The sequence below is a fragment of the Protopterus annectens genome, chromosome 13.part0, assembly GCF_019279795.1.
Source record: "Protopterus annectens isolate FY-2018-M chromosome 13.part0, PAN1.0, whole genome shotgun sequence".
Lineage (NCBI taxonomy): Eukaryota > Metazoa > Chordata > Ceratodontiformes > Protopteridae > Protopterus > Protopterus annectens.
This window is the reverse complement of record NC_056747.1, coordinates 589,713,644-589,735,454: the sequence shown is the minus strand read 5'-3', so window position 1 is coordinate 589,735,454 and position 21,811 is coordinate 589,713,644. Positions and strand designations below refer to the sequence as shown.

General features: G+C 39.3%; 1 protein-coding gene across 1 annotated transcript in view; it reads right to left on the bottom strand.

The window, feature by feature from the left end:
• The window catches only part of PITPNM3 (PITPNM family member 3), a 1,300,985-nt gene that overhangs the window by 509,457 nt on the left and 769,717 nt on the right, over nt 1-21,811 (bottom strand). Inside the window, exon 8 of the mRNA XM_044054869.1 lies at nt 20,845-20,964. Coding sequence (XP_043910804.1) covers nt 20,845-20,964 — 120 coding nt within the window. The remainder of the gene's footprint in view (nt 1-20,844; nt 20,965-21,811) is intronic.

Here is a 21,811-nt window from a genome sequence, read left to right as displayed (position 1 = left end):
TACAATCAGATACTGTGCTGGTGGGTGGTTCAGGTGTTGCATAGTCTGCACTCACTTTGGACATTGGTGGGGACTGCACTGTGAACATAGCAGATGCCATTGGCCAGATCTCTCAACTGTTCAGATTTCTGCAGAATATCCAGATTTTTACCAAATATTTTTAATCTGATCTTCATAAAATTTGTGGTTTTCTGGTAAATCTGAGAAACTGGCTAGGCTTAAGATGTCCACAAGGGCAGTTAGTCTAGTACTTACATATGAACCTATGTGTTATACAGTGCATTAGTACAAATATGCATTATAATACAATACAAGATTTGAAGTCAGGAAAAGATTACCGATATTTGAGTTTCAGACATCATACCCTTCAGAAAATACATGTTAAGCAAAACCTGTCACTTTATCAACATTATAAGCTTAGAAGAGCATACAGTACTCCTAGCTGACAGTATTTAAAAAAAAGTCTCTGTTTTGGAGCCGTAGTCCCTCCATTATTTTTGCTTTTATCCAGAATTTCTGTGCTTTGAGGTTGAGAGGCCAATCACTTGCCATATATATCTGGTCACATTTACAGTCTCAGATGGACCTTAAAGAGAGATAAAGACAACCATCCTGTGGCAGACCCTGTGTGAATACAGCCAGTGGGTACTCCTAGCTGACAAGACTCACCAATCATTCTGTGAGTGTACATAGTAGCACCTTGTTGTGGATATAAACACCGTCAGTGTCCATAAAAGGTCAGAACAAGTGTGCTGTAACTTCACTGAAATGATCCGCTATGCCCACAGCAAGTCACAACCTTTGCATGACAAAGGATTGCCTATACAGACAACATTCACTGAAATGGATTTATGCCTGGCATGTCTGTCCTGGGGGTAACAGACTGCTCTCATATCTGGTGGAGGACAGGATATTAGAGCAGGACATTACCCTTCAACATGGGTGTCTGTGGGTAATACCCTACCAAGGTATGCCCTTGTGCAGATATCACATAGTGTGACATGCAGTAGCTATAAACTCTAACATGTTGAATATGATCATATCATCCCCAGAGGATCTTCAAGGCTTTATCTGCCACAGATGTCTGTAAAAGGTACATGGGTTTAGTTTCTTGCATCCCATGCTGTTGTGTGGGAGCTGCAACACTGGAGTCTGGGATTATCACTAAAAGACACCGATAACCTAGTGTATATCTCATCTTTCACAGCTGATTTGGTGTATGGGTTCTCTTCTGTGGTTATTATCATGCCCAATGTGACAAAAATCTGTACCTGACAATGATGGCAACCAAAAGGTGTTGCAGTCACTGGCTGCAGTGCCATTGTCAGGCACTGGTACCTTGGTGGGCATATTACTCTTCTCTTCCACAGACACAACTTCATTGCCTGTGCTATACACCCCTCAGACCCAAGTAACTATTTAGGACAAGTATTGGCTCACACAGCAGCTCAGGTTGCACTCTTATCCTCTGTCTCACAGGCAACAGTGGGTGCTGTTGTCTGTGATGAACATGGAGACAGCAGTAGAGGTTGACATGCCATAGCTGACAATGCTTTGGCTCCCACCCCACTCTTGAGCTGAGTGTCTCCATGGCTGATGCATAGCAGATGTACAAGGAAGTCATGCAGGCAGAGACTGATTCCGTCATGGCCATTGCTGACCTTATTGATGTAGTACATAAGCTGCAAAATGACATCAGAGAGGACTTTGCCTATACAGGTGAGATTTCAGAATCATGCCAAGGGGACTCCATATCCTCCAGGGGCCTATCTGCTGCCACATGACAGGGAGAAACTCACCATTAGATGCCTAGGATATAGTCATGGTGCCATAGCACCACCTCCTCTATGATTACTACCAGTCCTGAGGTCACTGGAGTCTGCTGTAGATGCTCATGTATACCTTTTGTACAAACCAAACTTTCCCATAGCATGGCCCATCATTCACCCTCACAAAGCGTACCATACTCTGTGCCAGCCTCTGATCATGCCAGTGATATCCCATGGAGGGGATGATCCCTTGGAGCACAGTTAGTACACATATTCATTGAGGTGCCCTGGACTTGTGACAGAGACACATCTATACTGCAGTGACTTCTGCAAGGACTCTGTCTACCCACATATAATTTGACCAACAACCACATCTCTGAACACCTCTCCTACACTGGAGGCACCCCCTCCTCCCTGCACAGTATTCCATTCTCACCACACACACTGCAGGGTATAATACACATACACCCCTACATCATTAGCCCCCCCCCAACAGTGTCTTTTGCCACCCCATGTCACTGTAGCCCTACTCACCTGTACATATTATAATAGGTGTATTTTGCCATCAGTTTTCTTTTACCAGAGTATTTATTTATTTCCATTTGTTAACCAGGTAAGTGAATTGGTCTACTGACCCTTTTCACCAATGACCTGGGCTCATGAGCACGGAAAACAAACAAATATTTTTGTAAAAAAATATTTACATGAATAGATATATTTACAACAATAGGTAAAATGAAGTAAGAATGTATTGTAATGCATATTTGTACTAATGCACTGTAGAACACATAGGTTCATATGTAAGTACTAGACTAACTGCCCTTGTGGGCCATTTTAAACTAGCCAATTTCCCTTGGTAAGAATCAAACCCTGTACTTCCTGTATGGGAGGTAAACACCTTAACCATTATGCCAACCCAACATTTGTTCCACCTATTAGTGGAACACAAAGGAGGATAAGTGAGAAAATAGGAAGCAGAAGAATTACACATACAATATGTACAAAAGAGATTTTATTTCATGGAATAAATGCATAGTATTTCATTTAACATATAGTATAAAGGATGAGTTTTCACTTTGCATTTAACCATTGTCACAAAAGCAAGTACATGCAGCCATCCTTTGTAGATGTATTGTTAATGTAATTTTGAAGGCTCTCAGATTCTGTTGATTTCTGACTTCTTTTGGTAATTGATTCCATGTGAATAGTCTCAGTTGAGAGAAGACTTCTTCTCCCATAGCTGATTTGAAATGTGGTCTCGACAGAATGAGGTTTTCTTCCTGTGTATTTCTTAGTGAGTAGATTTGTTTTTTTAAAGCGCAGCTTAAGCTTAAGGTTGGGGTGGGGGCAATACCAAAGTTGCAGAGATTTAAACAGATGAGAACCCAGCAACAGGAGGGCCTATGGGATATTTGCAGCCAACTAAGGGCTTTTAGTACACTACAACAGTATCTCTGAGGATCATCTAGCAAATCATATCTGCATATCTTGTTCTCAACAGCTTGTAATTTGTGAGTGTTATACACTGAAAGGGGACACAGTAGAGGCAGAGCAGACTAACTTGTACATAAGTACATTTCCTGCTGTATCAACACGGGCAGCAGGAGATAGGAGGTGAGAAATTCTGTAACTTCATTTTAGTTAACAGAGCACTTTGGAGATGTTTTTGTCAGTATGAATTGTAAAACAAAGGGAAGTATTAATAGTTAGGCCTAAATATCTTTGTTAAGTGACACTTTGGATAATATTATTGTTGTCATTGAGGAACAGTTGCTACAATCTGGCTAACTTATGAGGAGTTGATAAAAAACAATAATAATGTTATAGTACTATTTATTTTTTTGTTGTTGTTGTTTCTGTATCCTTTCACCAAAATGTTATGGTGTACAGCTACACTGACAACAGTGGCTTATCACAAAGCTTTTATACAGCAGCTTGTATTTATTGCACAGTGTGGCCGTCACACAGACTGTTTAAGTTAGCCTGGTTGTGGTGTGCATGCATCACTATTACTGTCTGTTATGGCTAATTTAGCCCATAGCTGTGAATGAGATGCTATCCATCAGCTAGTACCATGGCAGACTGTGCCCACCACTGCCTCACATAATGATCTCCAGCAGTCAGATCTGTCATGTACTCCTCAAAGGCCTCTCTTCCACTGCAGACACTGGAAAGTCTTCTGCTGTGATGGAAAAACTGTGCTGTATTTCTCTGTGTACCGACATAGTGTAATATTGCACATATGGTGAATGGTTTGTAAAGCATACAGCAGTACAAAATGGGATGTGTCTAATCAGCAAAAGCAGGCCTTAATTGAAATAAACACACATTCATTAATGGTGCAGGTTTGTGACAGTGCAGTATTGTATGCATTCTGTACCATAGTCTGTGGATTTTGTATTGTTGTCATGATCATTGGCTCCAGGGCATATCTATTACTGCCAATACAATTTCTCTAGAGGGAATCATCCCACAAAAATTGGTGATGCAAATTGCATGTGTGCTAGATATGGGAATTATGGGGACTGCCTGGCTGTCACAATGACACACTGTATATTATGTCCTGTGCATTGCAGATCATCTGATAATAGAAGGAGTTGAATCACTTATGACCAATATACCACTGTCCCTGTGCTCCTGGTGAGTGTTAATGGCAATGTGAGTGCAGTCGCTGATACCAAGTACCTCAGGGAAATATGTTATGCCACAAAATGCTTGCATTGTCTCTTTAAACTCCTCCATGTGCTGTGGCATGGAATTGAAAAAGTGCTGTATTTAGCATCAATGATCCAGATGTCTGGAATGCATTCACTGTGTTGACAGCTGGAAGCTGAATGCTTCCTGTAATAAGGACTTTCTATGTTACACATACTACAGTGTCTGCAACAAATGGTATTCCATACATCCCTTAACTCTGCATATGAGGGTGGCGCACATGCACCATCTCCTGCATGGAGTCTTTGTTGACACTGTAGTAGTTCATTATGTCTGTGCCATGAAGGTGATAGAAGATTAGTTGTGTTCAGATTCATCAGTGGCATGATGGGTAGAGACATGCACATTATTGAAATCTGGTTGAAAAGATACCCTCAGACATGTATATCTCAGTGAATCCTGCTGTTACCCCTAACATTGTAGTATGGACTCAGTCTCTGTTCTCCAGTATTTTACAGTGTACAGTTATACTGTCAGTAGTAGCTCATCTTGCAGTTTTTATACATTTCTGAATCTTTCCACCATGTTGTTTACCTTCCTTTGCATTCACCAGTGGTCTCATTATCATAATTTTGCTTATTTCCATTTTATTATACAGTCATTTGCATGGAATGCCAGATGCTATATTATTTCACAACCTCAATCAACCACGCTAGCAATGTCTCTGAATGTCGACCATGCTAACAATGTCTCTGAATTGCCCCTACCCTGCATACCACTACTCATTGTACACATTTTGCCTTTCCCATTGCATACTTATTTCTGCCCCTAGTCCATATCCTTAAGGTGTATACAGTATCACTACTATAAAGCAATAATTATTTTGATTACAGCAGTGTAACTACGGTGGATATTTGTTACAATAAATACATAAATCAATTAACATTTGGTATGCCTTTCCTTTTTATGTACAATTATGCAAAACAATCAGTAAAAATACTGCAAAAATTGCAGTTCAGTCTGTATGTGTTCCTCTGAAGAAATAATTTGTGGTCAGAAAAGTTAACGATACATTTTCTAATACGCAGAGAAAACTGGGTTATTAAGTTCAAAGTCTGAATCAGAGGTTATAATTACAAAAGTAAAAAAAGACATAATAAAGGGATATAATGTTTTTCATGACCTTTTTTCTTTGTTTTACTCTCAGGTAAGGAATTTATTGTTTAAGTGTTCAGATTCAGCCTGTTTATGTCAGCATGCAGTGTGCAGTTCTAAGAGTCTCTCTCATCTGCTTGTCAGTTTTCAGATGAGTTCATTTAGTTTCTTTCATAACTTTCAGTTCTATTTCCAACCTTTTCCTGACATACTAATAGCAGTGCTTAAAAATAACAAGATCCACTGCTTTTTGTTCAAAGGTTAACTAACCATGTATTTAGTAGACAAGTCTGCACAACAAAATAAAAACTAACAATAAAATCCACAGTCAGTCTGCACAATATATTTAAGTGCCTCAAAATTATTTTCAGGTATAGACAGCTGAATTCCATATTTGCTGTTCTTTTCCAGTAAAATGGGTCTGTGTTTGAAAATATCAAGTGTGGTATCTAAATTTACAGTTTTTAATGGGTACCTGCTCTAACTAACCTGATTAATAAAGCATGGGAATTGAGTAAGATTCTTTATATGCAACTCCCCTTCATAGGAAGGGGAGCAAGTCAAGAAGCAGAAACTACTGACCTGTCAGTATGGTCTCAATAGGAAAGAATATCTGAAGGCCAAGAGGCTGCAGGATGAGAGGCAACATAAACTCACAAGAAAGGCATGCTAAATATTTCTAAGGGTCCTTTCACTAGACGAATCATGGCACTGTGTCAAAGCGGTGGAGGTAATGGCCTACTTTAGCAAGGATCTTACATTGTAGCCCACAAGTTTAACAGCCTTTGTTAAACAGCCTTTGATTTGTCATAAGATGATAGCATGGATACAATGAAAGAATGTAGCCAAAGTAGAATACCAGAGAGGACACTACATGGACTGGACCTTTTTAATTTCATTGTAAGTGACCTTGTACAAGGTTTCAAGAAAAAATATGCTTTTCTACTTGTGGCTCAGTGGCATACACTAGTACTGACACAAAACAGTATATAGAACAAATGAAAAAAAAACTTGGCAAAATTAGTGAGATGGTCTAAAACACAGCATCTGGTCTTCATTTCAGTGCAAAAATATGAAAAAAGTCATCTTGGAAATGGAATATCCAATGATAGAATAAGTAGGCAAATGCAGTAGTAGGAGTGGAAAAGAACTTAATAGTCATGTTAGTTCCTCACAGTGAAGTAAACGTTGCAGCAAAGCAAAAAAGAATGCTAATGAAATACTGGACTATACATGAAAAAGTATCAACAATGGAAAATAAAATTATATTTTTACTTTATATATTCAGATAGTTAAATCTTTTAAAGTTCTGATGATGTATAAGAAAAAGGAATATTAGAGGCACCTCAGAAACTAAGTGCAAAAGAAGGCTGCAAAGAGACCAGAAGACCTTAAAGGAAAACTCCACCCTAGAACTAAAAAAAATGTTTTTTCACTCTGTTTCCTGACCTATTTTAATACCTGAAAAATCACTCTAAGTGCTTTATTTGTAATTTTAGCCTGTTTTCCATAACATGGCTACCAATGGGGCTTGATGCACAACGTGATCTTATTCTCCTTCAACCCTTTCTCTTTCCAATAATGCTTTGTATGACTCATGCCAGACATAAGGAAGTAACTGTGAATTCCCATGCCATTGACATACAACAGGATTTGTGTGAGTCACTGTTATTGGCTTTACCATCTGTAAAAGGACTGCTTCTTTTCAGTCTTTAATTACCCTCATTTATGTTTGGCTCAGACCTTGTTTTACACTATACTTGAAGTGATCCAGCTACAGCCAGAAAAGTAAGTAAATAGCAGGCCTTTTTTTCATGGTTTTCTTTTGTAGTGCAAGAGGAACTGATTATACAAGGGTCTCTCAGTACAGTGACAGTTTTAATACCTCTGCAGTAGTGTGGGGGGAGGGGACTGTCAACTCCTGAGTCAGAGTAATGTAAGTTTGGGTGTACAATAGTTCTACAAAAGAGGTGTGATCATAATTCCATATAAAGGGTAGGATCATACCTTTCTGCAACAGGGATGTGTGTGTGTGTGTGTGTGTGTGGTCATGAGGCTCAGAGATTAGTATGATGTTTTCAGAGGTAGCTTTATGGTGATTTACACTATCTGGTAGTATGGGGCCATATTCAGCACAAGGGGGACACAAGAAGAGAAAGACTGACTCAGAATTGATACAAGTATCAAGTTATGTAATTTATCAGTTTCTACTACATTTTCCATGTCTATAAGGAGAAGCATAAGAAAGGGAGGATAGCAGGCTGATTGGCTGGTTGTAACAAATAAAAAAACACTCAATGTTGGTGCACTTTAACAGTCAGAAATAATTGCCTCAGTGTAAATGAATTGGACAGTCTCAGGATTTCTGGCAACACACAGAGGTAATGAACACCAATTGGTGATCCCATATCTTTAATAATCATGGAGATGAATTAGTATAACTACTGAGAAAGTGTGATGTTAGGTGATGCCATCCTAAAAGTGCTTTGGTTCTGTGAGTTTAAGAATTTACAGCTCCAGAGTTTGAATCAAAGTTTTTATTTCACTATTTCAAATATGACAATTGAATTTGTTGGCACCATGATGGGGATCCACACTACATGGCTGCTGCTGGTCTAGATGTCACAGTTGTTTTACATTTGTCCTCCGTCCCCCATTTCCCTCTCTCATTATATATTGTAACACATTTTTAGAGTTTTTTTAAGCTTCTTTGTTGTTTGTGTATTTCTTGTTATAAATGACCAAATGGGTGCTTTATTTGATTTACAGATGTTTTCTACCACTACTCTTATATCTGTTGTACTGTGTTAACCCAGTTCCATTTGCAGAAGTCACATTGGTAGTGTTTATGGCTAGAATATGCTCATTAGGCACATGTGTTTCATATATGCTTGCTATACTTCCGATGTATATACTACAGGAGGATATGTCTGAGCAGAAAGGTCATGTGCAAACACTGTAAGCATGCATTTTTCTTCCTTTTCTACAATATATATGTACTGGGCTTCTGAGTTCATTTCTAAAGTTTTATTTTTTTCTCCAGTTGTCAACCCAGAAATCAAGTTTTACTTCTGGCTGCTTTATTGGCCCAGTCATTTGTCCAGTGGGGACAGCTCTATGACTCATTTGTTCCCCTAAGGGTGACAAATGAGCCCATTTATAGTGCTGTCGTTACCCTTAGGGGACTAGGTTTTTACATTGAACTCTGACTTTCCTCTGTATGTCTAGCTAGTGCTCCCAGGGTGGCCAGGTAATGGGCAGAGCTCAGGAATATCGCTTACTTTCATGGGTGATTTAAGTATACAGATGTGCCCATTCCATGAAAACAAATGCCATCACAGGTTCTCCTGCCTTTGTCAAGGAACCGGTGAGGTGTATGCCTTCCCTAACATATGACCCTCCCCTGCCCCTTAAAGGGCAAGCAGTTACAGCCCCCTTCATTTTTGTATCATCCCTAGTCATCTCCCTTGTTGCTGAGCCAAGAACTGAACCCTGGCCATCTTGGTCGTAGTCAGGGCTCTCTCTATGCCACAGATCTGACATCTTTGCCACTTTTGGCAACATGTTACTGCTCTCTTCTACCTCTAAGTAGTTTGTTACTTGGACACCACTCAGATTTCTGCATCTGTATCTAGTGCATCATACATGCCAGGCTTTAAGGAAGTATGCACTGCTGCAAAAATAAGCTGTTCACAAAATCCATTCCAGGATGACAGTGAGAAGTTTTAAATTAATTTAAAAGGCAACTGGAACCACTGCATTGCTATGTCTATAGTGAATTCAGCTTCTTAAAAATGCATGTATGCATTCATTTATTTGATTTTTGTTAACTAGGCTGTCCTACTAGAAAAACACATTTGTGTTATTAAAACCCGCTATGTCGTGCTTTCAAGAGTCAGACAAAAACAGCAGCTGGGAAATATGCATACCTCATAATGCCTTGATGAAAGGAAGTTTACAAATATCTCTGTACAATATTACATCTACCATAGATTATAATCAGAAAAGGAACATTGTAATGTTACGAAACAGAGGATATCAACGCAGAGTAGAATAAAGTCAGGATGAGGCTGGAATCATAAAATGAATACATGATTGCACAAAACAGTATTGAAGAGAAAAGGAGGAGGGACAACATTTATGTTAACACTCTTAAATTGCAATCAAAAGAATGAAACAACAAAAGGACAGTAAAACAAATGGGACTTAACAAAAGCAAGAGCAAAAGAAGTACGGAAAGATATGAATAAAGAGAAGGAAAACGGTGGAAAACTGAAGACTTTATATATATATATATATATATATATATATATATATATATATATATATATATATATATATATATATATATATATATAGGGCCTATGTTATATGAACGAAAGATCAAACTCTCAAATGCTCACATGAGCGAATATTTAAAAACTCGAACTCGCTATTGTGGGGGGCTGCACCCCCCAGTTAAATATACATTCCAACTCCGAGATCGCACTACAGTGAGGAAAGGACAAATATTCTGATCTTCACTGTAGTGTGAAAAAAAAATAACATCGAGTTTTTAAATATTCACTCATGTGAGCGTTCAAGAGTTTGATCTTTCATTCTTATAACATAGACCATATATATATATATATATATATATATATATATATATATATATATATATATATATATATATATATATATATATATACACACACACACATATGTATATTATATATATTGTAACTCTTAGGACAAATGCCAATAACAATATATGTTGTGAATACAAAGGGACACATCATAAAAACACTATAAGAACTGCTATGGAACAAATGGACTATCAGATTCCCTAAGTGATACAAAGCTGAGCATACTTTAAATTGCACATGATTAAAATTTAACACCATACAGTGATACCTCTTAACCTCTTAGAGTAAAAAAAAATCTGGACAAAGCAAAAGGGGCAAAGGCTGAAAAATATGGACAATTTTTAAATATGCTCTTTCAAACACAGACAGTTGATAGAATAACAGATTTTGCATAAGCATGAATTTTTGGAAATATAGAAAGACTGAATCTCAAATGTGTGTGATTATTGCCTGACTTCATTCCTCAATTTGCCAGAAAACCACAATTTTATGAGAAGCAGACCAAAAATAAGAGGCAAAAATCTGGACAACTGTAAAAATCTGTACAGTTGAGAGGTATGCCTATAGCTCAATTAAAACAATATACACAACAAGACAACATGCAATCACATGCAAAACTTGCAGACAATTAATGCATTCCTTCAGGTTTTAAATGCTTTTTTGAAGAAGTCAGATGAGGATAAGAAATCCAGCATATGGTAAACAGAAATGTGCTTATAGATACAGTATGCTCAGATTCAAAACTAATGAATGTCGGTGCCATACAGAGAAGTCTCAGTTTTTAGAGGATCATATTGATGAAGAAGATAATGCATGCAGAGCAAGAAAAGCAGTGACCCTTCAGGAAATCATCTTATTAAAACCATGCACAACTTCTCTGACCACCCTAGGTAGGATGATCACATAAACTAAACGCACCTTATTGCTAAACAGTCTCTTTTGTCATAGCAATAGACTTTCTCATGGTGTGGTTTAGGAAATGTTTAGTATAGTCTGAGAATTTTGATTGAAGTCTGTAGAGAATGCAAAGATTATGTTATTGTCTTCCTTCATGCCTTTCATCTGAATTTGGAATATTATTCCTTCACTTAGCATATTTTTAAGAACAAGCTGCATTGTATCATGATGTATAACACATCCTGGACAATTTTGTTTTGCAAGACCCAGCTATTATAACCATCTGAATCAGTACAAAATGCTGTAATCACAGAGTTAAACTTTGAGGGATGTTTCTCCCTGAATACTGTTTCAACCACTTAATGTTTTGATCACATCTGATGACCGGTAACAAGTGTCTTGGTTTGAATTCAAAAGAAGTTAGCTCACTAATACTAATAGCTCTGCTGCTGCGCTTCATTCCCAGTGTAGGGCTGACTACCAATTAAGAAACATGCAAGAGGTGCATGGATGAAAAGCTTATTAGTATCTCATTTGCATGTCTCTGAATGCAACAACTTTGTCCAGAACAAGCGCACTGGTGTTCCCCACTACCAACTCACACAATGTCATAGCACAGGAATTCTCACACATGCATACACAGACTAGCATTACTTACCTGTTGTCCCTGCCTGCTGCTGCCATAGACTGTTATGGGCAAATGTAGTGAAACAGTGTTCAGTCCTATGGCTCACCTCTGAAGTAGTGCAGTATCGCATATATATGAATTGCTTTAACATGGCTCTTGAGATCCTGGAGCAAGGTACATGGCTAATTTACATTAGTTGCATTCTAGACTGCCACATTTGCATACAATATTAACTATTGCACTGCTGTAACAATACTTACCTAAGGAGTCACACCAGTCTGCAAATTGTTCACCCCTAACTTATTGATCAAGCCTACTAATAATAGGAATGCAAAGTACATTACTTGTTTACGAATACCCCCTCCCCATTAATGTTTTGTTTACATATGTTGACCAGGTAACATGTATTTAATGTTTGGCTAACATATGGCAACTAGGTAACCCCATACTTAATGTTTTGTTCACCTCTTGTAATCAAGTAACTCATATTTAATTTACATCTGGTGCCCATGTATTATATATATTTAATGTTTGGTTTATATCTGGTAACCAGAGAACCCATATTTAATGCTTTGTTTATATATTGTGACCAGGTAACACATTTTTTTGAAATTTTGTTTACATCTGGTGTCCATATGGGGACAGTCAGAACAATGAACCAATTTTAAGACTGACTTCAGCAAACTCAAATCAGGCATAATATGGTAAGTGCTGACAAGACAAACATTACCTGAAAAGCAGGTGATATTCATTGAATGAATTATGCTGCTATATAGCATTAAGAGCATAATATTTCATCAATATATTAAATGCAAACATATCCTGCATGTCATAAATCACTGAATAATATAACCAATATGTGTGATATATCACAACCTAAAAGGTTCTTGCATATCTGCATTGTATACGGCAGCATTTTCAGTCATACCTGACAATCTTTTGACTCAGTCTAACATGGCAAAACATAACCTGTTTGAGTAACAGAACTTGAAAAAGAAAGCCTAAGGTCATAAGAAATGTAAACCTAGCACAGAGGTTGCTTGCTTGTAACTTGGGAGTGTGAGGAAATTAAGTAATTATTTCAGGATTATGTGCCGGTACGTGGCTTTAAGGTAATTATAACATGCCCGTTTCTGCAGTTTATTGTTATAACTGGTGGTTTGGTAATGTCACACTTTTTAATTTAATTTTTTGAAGCTATGCCATCATTTTTAATTATGTATCAATTCTAGATTATGTACCATTCTATACTATGTATGGTGGTGTTTATCAACAACATCATTTCCGTGTTACAATGTCTGTGTTTCATTTTTTCTTTTAAGTTATAACCATATAGGCAGTAACTGGATGCTGTGTCCAAAATGTACAAGGCTGGACATAATTGACATAGCAAGTAACATAACTGTTACAAATAGCTCCACAATACAGGAGAAATAAGCTGAAAAGAATCTTGTGAAAGCCTTTTTAATAATAACAGATGAAAAGTTTCAAGATGCCTAACACATGGTGGCCTTAAGATGATTGACTATTTTAGCTGTAAAAATCTATTAGTTTCAGAAGCCCTGGATCGCTTATGTCACATTAATAAAATATATAAAGAGCCTCAGGCATATATCATTGGCTCTAGGATAATAGATTTAACACAGATTTTTTTCTGTAAATGGCTTACAGACTTCAGGAATCCAAATCATAGTAAAAGCAAATTAAAAATCCTTGACCCATAACAGAAGACATTTTTTCAATGACAGGTAAAATATTCAACGTGCTTTTCTAACTGATGTGAATAAACTAATAGGCAAAGTCACAGTAACTCATTAGAATGAAAGTCTGGACATCAGTTAACAGTCCTGGGAAGACTGATTACTATAGATGTTTAATGTTGTCATTATATTGACTGCTAAAGAGTTTCTAGCTGCCTATCACGCAGGTACCATACATCTGCCTACATAGTGCACCACTTGTCTATGAATCTCATTTATAATTTCGTAAAGAGATCCATAAGTCAATGTCCAGCTTAGAATAGCATAAAGTTAAGATGCATCCATTGCATTCAAATTTTGTATAATCATTCAGTTTTATACTATACTTGGGGTCTTTCAGAAAAAATGTTCTAGAGGTTCAGTATTCCTTCCTTAAAGAAACATAAATAAAGGGGCTGGATTGGTGGTCGGGTGGTGGTTTGTGCCAAATACAGACTTCACTCAGATGTATGACATTGCATTTCACAGCTGCTTGATGAACCTTGATTTTTATGTAACGTGGTATGAGCATGTCTGTATATGTGGAGAGAAGTTATCATTTTATAACCTAAGCAGTTGTGACCTTTCCCTCTTTCATCACAATCTCAGTAGCAAAATGTACAGCTGTGTACACTTACCATAAATGTAGATGTTCAAGTGTATTCACTGCTGCAATCCTAACCATTGGGTTATTCATGCTGTGGTAGCCCTCAGTCGGTCTGAATACCAGCGTCAATATTTAGTGCTTTGGCTGCTGTCACTTGCTGGGTGATGTCAGGTCATCCGAGCTATAAAGGAGAGTAGGCGATGCCATTACCTCACTTTTCCTTGCCATAACCAACCAAAGAAGTCTAATTTTATTAATTATTAGTAGTCCTGGGGTCAGAGACCCCCATACAAATATGTGTCTCCCTAAGGACAGCAGATATTAGAGGAAAGGAGGGAGAGAAAGCATGACTGCAGCAGTGAATACACTCAGACATCTACATTTAAGGTAAGTATACACAACTGTACTATGTTCTTCATGTTTCAGTGCTGCAGTCCTAACCATTGGGGTGATTCCCTAAGCTGAGGAGAAGGGTGAAAGGTTGAGAGAAACTTAAGATTGGGTGAGCATGCCCTGCAGATTTGCACAGTTAAACCCAGCCCTAGCTTTTCAGAATAGATTCAGATGGTAATGTTTGGTGAAGGTGTGGACTGAAGTCCATGTGGCAGCTTCCAGGATGTCCTTGGTATGTACCCCTCTGAGAAATGATGTGGAAGTAGAGGCTGCCCTAGTGGAATGGGTTCTGATGGTCCTAGGGGGTGGTTTTCCATGCAAGGAGTAGCAAAACTGGATGCAGTGTGCTATCCATTTGGAAATGGTCTGCTTGGATATTGGTTTTCCCTGTGCCCCTGTTTTAAAGCTGACCAAGAGCTGGTCAGTTTTCCTGAATGTCTTTGTACAATCCAGATAAAATCTGAGTTGCCTGTGCACATTCAAAGAATACAGTATCCTTTCTCCCTTGTACTGAGGGTTAGGGAAGAAGGTGGGTAGGTGGATGGCCTGGTTGAGGGTAACATCCAAAACCACCTTTGGCATTAAGGAGGGATTGGTTCTCAGGGAGACCCTGTCTGCATGGAAGATGATAAATGTCTCAATGGCCCTTAAAGCTTGAAGGTCTGACATTCTCCTGGCTGAAGTAATAGCCAGGAGAAAGGCAGTCTTCCAAGAGAGGTACTTTAATTCTGAGGATGCTGCAGGCTCAAAGGGAGGCAGAGTAAGCTTTTCTAAAACATAGTTCAGGTCCCAGGCTAGGGTGGGCTGTCTTCTGGGAGGCCTGATATTAGAGGCTCCTCTAAGGAATTGTTTAATAAGAGAGTAGGAGAACAATGACTGTTCTGTATCAAAGTGTGCCAAGATGGCAGAGACATGGATCTTTATGGAGGAGAAGGAGATAACCTTATTAAGAAGCTCAGCCAGATAATCTCGAATAAGAGGAATGGAGGGCAGATGTATGTCTACTCCCTTGGACTGTCTCCAGGAGCAGAATCTTTTCCATTTTCCAGCGTAAGATTTTCTGGTGTTGGGCCTTCTGGCATCTGTGATGATGTCAAGGACTTGCTTGCTTAGCATAGATTCCTTGTTGGTTATGGTAGAATAAGCTATGCTGAAAGATTGAGTATCTGAAGGTCTGGGTGCAGCATTGTCTCTCCCCCCCTCCCAGGATAGCAGGTGAGGTATCAGAGGCAGCTGCCAGGGGGGCTGGTGAGATAGACTGTGCAGCAGTGAGTACCAATGCTAGCCGGGCCAATCTGGGGCAATGAGCATTACTCTTGTTTTTTCCTCCCTTATCTTGATTAATACTTTTGGAATGAGAGGAAGAGGTGGGAATGCATACACAAAGAGGGTATTCCAAGATAAGGTCAGGGCATCGACCTTCTAGGCCAGGTGATGGTACTCCCTGGTGCAGAATTTCTGTACTTGGTGATTTAAATAAGAGTCAAAGAGGTCCATCTGGGGGGTCCCCCATGTGTGGGTAATTTGCAGAAAAATGTCTCTGTGGATTTCCCATTCATGTGGGTCCAGCAACTTTCTGCTTAGGTAGTTTGCTAGGGTGTTTTTGATGCCCGGTAGGTATTGGGCTATAAGATGTAGTCCCATGGATGAAGCTACTAGCCACAGGTTCATGGCTAGTCTGCACAGGGGCTAAGATTGAGTCCCTCCCTGTTTGTTGATGTACCGCATGACTGTGGTGTTGTCTGTTTTTATGAGTAGAACCCCTAGTTTAAGGTAAGGCTTGAAGGATGCCAGAGAGTTTTGCACTGCTATCATTTCCTTTTGGTTGATGTGTGAGGGTAGTATTTGTGCATCCCAGAGACCTTGGGCGCATCTGCCTTCTAGGTTATATCCAAACCATTTTTTGTCTGATGGACGGAGGGTGAATGGAAGTCCCTTGTTCAGAACACGGGTGTGGGCTACCAGAGGAACCCGGATCTTATGCAAGGGATCGCAGGCAGAGAGGTGTCCAGAGGTTGTGAGTGTTGACACTATAGGTTCTTTAGGTATCACTAAATTTGCCTCATGTTGCAGTCTGGCTAGGGGTACCAGGAGGATGCATAATGCCATGTACCCAAGAGGTTGCAGGAATTTCCTGGCTGAAAGCTGGGTTTGGGAGGCCAGAGTAGTGAAGTATTTTGGTAGAAAATTGTTTTTCTGGGTACAGAAAGGCCATTTGCTGTTCTCTATCCAGTAAGGCTCCCAGAAATATGATTTTCCTGGTAGGTGTCAACTTTGATTTTCTTTTGTTGATAGTGAACCCCAGAGAGGTGAGTAGGGTTTTTACAAATGAAAGGTGCAGCAGGAGCAGTTCCTTGCAGTCTGGCTTGATGAGACAGTCATCCAGGTAAGGGTAAATCTGTACATTGTTTTGCCTGCAAAATACAATGGGAGGAGCTAGACATTTGGTGAATACCCTGGGAGCAGTAGATAAGCCAAAGGACAAAGCAGATAATTGAAAGTGTAATGATCCTGCTCTGAAGTGCAGGAATTTTCTGTATGATTTCCTAATTGGGATGTGCAGGTAAGCATCCTTCATGTCTAAGGTGACCATCCAAGCTTTGTTTGGCAGCATTGGTAGAATCTGTTGTAAGGTAAGCATTTTGAATTTTGGGATTACCAGGAAGGTATTGAGAAAGGATAGGTCCAGGATGCCAAGTCGCCTCTTTCCTTGGAACAAGGAATAGTCTGGAATAGAATCCTTTTGTAAATTGTTCTGGAGGTACGGGTTCTACTGCCCCTAAGGATTTTAGGTTTTGCACTTGTTTTAGTGCTTCTGCCCACTGGTTTGAAGGTAGGTCTGGGTACACTCTTGTGGGTGGTAGTTCTCAGAAATTGAATTTGTATCCCTGAGCAATGATTTTTAAGACCCACTGATCTTTTCTTAGAGTTCTAGTTTTATCTGCATAGAGAGCCTTCCTCCTAGCTATTGGTGTGATGGAGGCAGACAGAGATGGGAAAGGAAGTCAGTGAAAGTGTTTTCCATACAAGGTTGCTTTTGAACTCCCTGCTCTAGTGTTTGAGGGGGGCCACTGTTTAGTTCTTTGCTGGCCCTGAGTTTGAGTCCTGATGGGTCTGTCCCTACAGGTTTTGCCTTGTGCCTGCCTGTTTGGTGCAGGAAAGGACCATTGTTTAGAGGGAAAATGTCTGCTGAACCTAGGAGGTTGTACTTGAAGAAAATCTTTAACAGTTTGCATTTATTCTGTTTTGTCTTCCATCGCTTTAAGTACCTCTTCAGTTTTCTGTCCGAACAAGCGGTCTTTGTCAAGAGGTGCATCTATGACTTTAGCTTTGATATGATCAGGGAGTGGCCATGCATGCCTTCTGATAACAGATCCTGTCACTGCTGCCCTGCTAGAAGCTTCTAGGGTGTCAAATTCACAGTGCAAGGAGTGCTTTGCCACCTGAGATGAAGAGTACATTAATTCTGCTATCTTTTTATTGTTGGCAAAATCTGGTAAAGCAGACATTTTCTGTTTCAAAAGTGTGCTGTTGATATTTTAACATATGGAACCGAGAGTTGAGAGCCCTTATAGTTAAAGTTGCAGTGGTTATACTTTTTTTACCCCATCTGTCCAGGGAGAAGGATTCTTTGCAGAGGTAGCCTTAACTCCCTTAAGTCCCTGAGTAATCACCTCTGGATCTGCTATAGGATTTCTGTAGAGGAATTTATGTGAGTCAGGTACCCTGTAGTACCTGTCAGATTTTCTGGTGTCAGGGGTAAGGCTGGATCCTTGGTAAACATCATCTACCACCTCCAAGATGGGTGGGATGGCCAAAGGCCTACAATGGGGTAGGCCCAGAAATTCTCTTAGTCTTTTTTTGGATTGAGGGAAATCCATTGATTCCCATTGGAAGTGTTCCCTGAAGGTGTGGAGGGTTTCTCCAAAGGAAAAGTCCTCAGGAGGTGATGCAGAAGGAATAGATTCTTCTGCATCTGAGTCTTCATAGGCAGTAAGATGATTTTCCTCTTCAAAAACAGAGGAGTCAGATCACTCTGAGTGTAAAACCGATTGGATGTCTGGAGAAGGTTCCCTTCTTCTTTTGGCTGGAGTGGCCTGATTACCCCGGATGAAAGTGATGAGATCCTCTGCAATTTTAAGCATTCTAGTTTGAGGAGGGGTAGGAGTAGTGGAATGCAGACTTTTTGCTCTTTTCTTTGGAGTAGCTCTAAGTCTGGCCTGAAGAGTATCCCTCAGTGCTGTTGGTGTGTTAGTGGGAAGAGAGGGCAAAGGCCTTGAAGTGAAATCTGAAGTGCAAGCGGTATCCTCGGAAGCTGGTGCCTGCTTAGTGGCGCCAGACCCAACCGAGGCAGAGACAGCCAAAGGTTTGTTAGATGATGCAGACATCTGCGGCATACAGGACTCTGAAAGAGTCTCAGTAGAAGACTGGAGAAGTAATCGAGTCGGGCATCAGGGGCTGCAAAAGCACCTCACTGAATTCTGAAGAACTGACGACCCATTTAGCGGTGGTGTTGTCAGGAGGCTTGGCCTTGTGCAGTCTGCCTCTATCCTTAACTTTATATTTTTTCAGAAGATCTGCAGTTTGCTGACTGATGGATGCCATATTGGTAATCGGAGATGGAAGATGAAAATAACTGGCTACAAACATAGCTCTACAATGAATAGTTCTAGCATTAAAGAGGGTACAGAACTGACAGTGGGGTACGTCTTGATCTGGGCCTAAGCAAGTGGCATAGTAAGAATGGAAGTCTCAGTGTGGTATTTGCTTTCCACAGGTGAGACAGTTATTGACTTTTTCGGACATTGGTTACTGCAAGAAAAAGGAAGGATCCCCAATGGGGTACTTAGCTTGAGATGTTTTCAACTGAAGTTCGAAATCTGGAAATAGCCGACTTACACTGTTGTGAATTGTTTCTGCTATGGGCTCCATGGCAAGAAAGACTGAGGTAATGGCATTGCCTGTGCTCTTTTATAGCTTGGATGACCTGACATCACCCAGCAAGTGACAGCAGCCAATGCACAAAACATTGACTCTGGTATTTGGACCGACTGAGGGCTACCATAGCATGGATAGCCCAATGGTTAGGACTGCAGCAGTGCAACATGAAGAACATCTGCTAGTGAACATAGCTCTCAACCAATCAGGGGTAAATTTCATCAGAATCAAGGACAAATCCAGAAATAATTAGGGGCACTTTTAAAATATTAATACTATTAACTACTGACATTGACAGAATAAGCAAATGTGAATTAATATATATTTTCTGAAGTAAAAGAAGTATAAAACTCTTAAGTAATCTCAGTATTTATTGAGTATAATTCACAACCTTTTTTCCAAATGTCAGCAGTTTTAGAAAGGATTAAGAGGGACAGAGCTAAAATTTCAGTCAATATCAGAGACATCCTTGAAAATCAGGGACAGACAAGAGGCATGCTAATGAGTGCACTGTGGTTTACAAAGCACATTTTATCAATGATCTGATACTACAGACATTGGCTATATGCACATTGTGGAATGCCACTGTGAGAAGGGTAAATCCTTTACTCAAGGTTGGGGTGGATTTGGATTTGCTTATACTTAATAGTATGGCACAGCCCCTGCCTGGTTACACTGGGGGTTTGCTCCCCACACCAAAATGCACATTTTTAGTATTTCAGTAGAAGCAGTCTTGATTTTTGCTATCTATTTTCTCATTGTTTCTGACTGAAGTCTTTCCCATTTATTGCTAACAGCGCCAAGATTTGTCCATGGCATGCGCTATCTTTTATTTTTGGTGAAGTAAGGATAGGTGGTATGCATGCCTGGATGAATGTTGATTACCAAACAAATGTTCTGAGTATGGCAATAATTAGCAATCACTAAGGAGATGAGAAAACACTCAGTAGATTAACACTCCTTTTCAATATCCTAATTAATAAAGTCACAGAAAAACTGAACAGGAAAGTAAATTGATTTGAAAATGAAATACACTAAGAACTTGCAGATGTGCAATACTGCAGAGATACCTAGGGAGTCTGGAAGAGATGATTCAGGCTGTGCCAGCTGGATTTCATTTTTAAAACATGCATATTGACTCTTAGGGAATTAAAAGCAAGGGGTTTCCTATGGGAGCAGCATGATGGTAAGGAGAGCTCTATGGCACGTAAAGACATTTGAGAATAAAATGTAATGCTTATAAATTAATAGAAATACCTCCTATGGCAGCAAATTAGTAGAATAGTCTGAGGAATATGGAATACGATTTTAAACAGATGAGCAATGCCAGAAGGGGAAATGAGGCATCATATAATTCAACAGACAATATTAAATATATGATGTCTTTCAGTGGGGTGTAATTTATCATATGAGAAGATTAATTTCATAATCTTACCTGTGTGCTGCTAACACTGCCTCTCCTGCTACTGTTTGGACTGTCTCCAGTAGTACTGGCACTGTAGCAAAGGGCATCAAATCCTATAATTCCACCAACGCAGTCACCGATTATGCAAACCTAAACAGAGATATTAATAGTTTTCATTACATTAGACCATAGTCTTCAAAGGTGTACTATTCATTTATAGAATATACAGCATACTAATATACTCACAATATGCATGCTAATAAAAATTGCCCTCCTGTAATTTTAGGCATATAGTTTTATAGAGGTGTTAAGAAAAGTAAACTAAATTGTGACTTATATAATCATTTAATAGTATTGTGTATGACAAAAAGATAAAAAAAAGCAAAACTGTTAGGTGAATAAAATGAAGAGACACACACACACACACACACACACACACACACACACACACACACACACACACACACACACACACAAGCAGTATGTATGTATGCATGTATGTATGCACATGGGGCTACAAGCCTGTTCCTGTACTCAATGCAATAGAGATTCCTGAGGGATGTTCCCCTGATAAGCCTTGCGTGCTATGAATTACCCATACTCTTTAAACTCCTTTACCAGATGCAAGACAAACACCTGTTCTAGAAATCTTAACCTACATTACCAAGTTGGAATGCCAGATATGTCTCCAAACGTATCCCCATTTTGGAAAACACTGCAGTTACCTATCAAGCAGAGTACTTCCAGAGGATCCTTTAGGAACTTTTAAAGCTAGGTTTGATGACTGGAAGCATGATCTCAAATATTCAACAGGGCCAAATGGAGAAAGAATACTTAAAGAGGGTCATTATTTGTGTCCCACCAGTATTGGAGGATGGGGTTGAGCAAGAACCTATAACTTCTGTATATATATATATATATATATATATATATATATATATATATATGGTTTAATCTCAAATTTCAGCATTTCGAGTCCATGAGGCCGAAACTATCA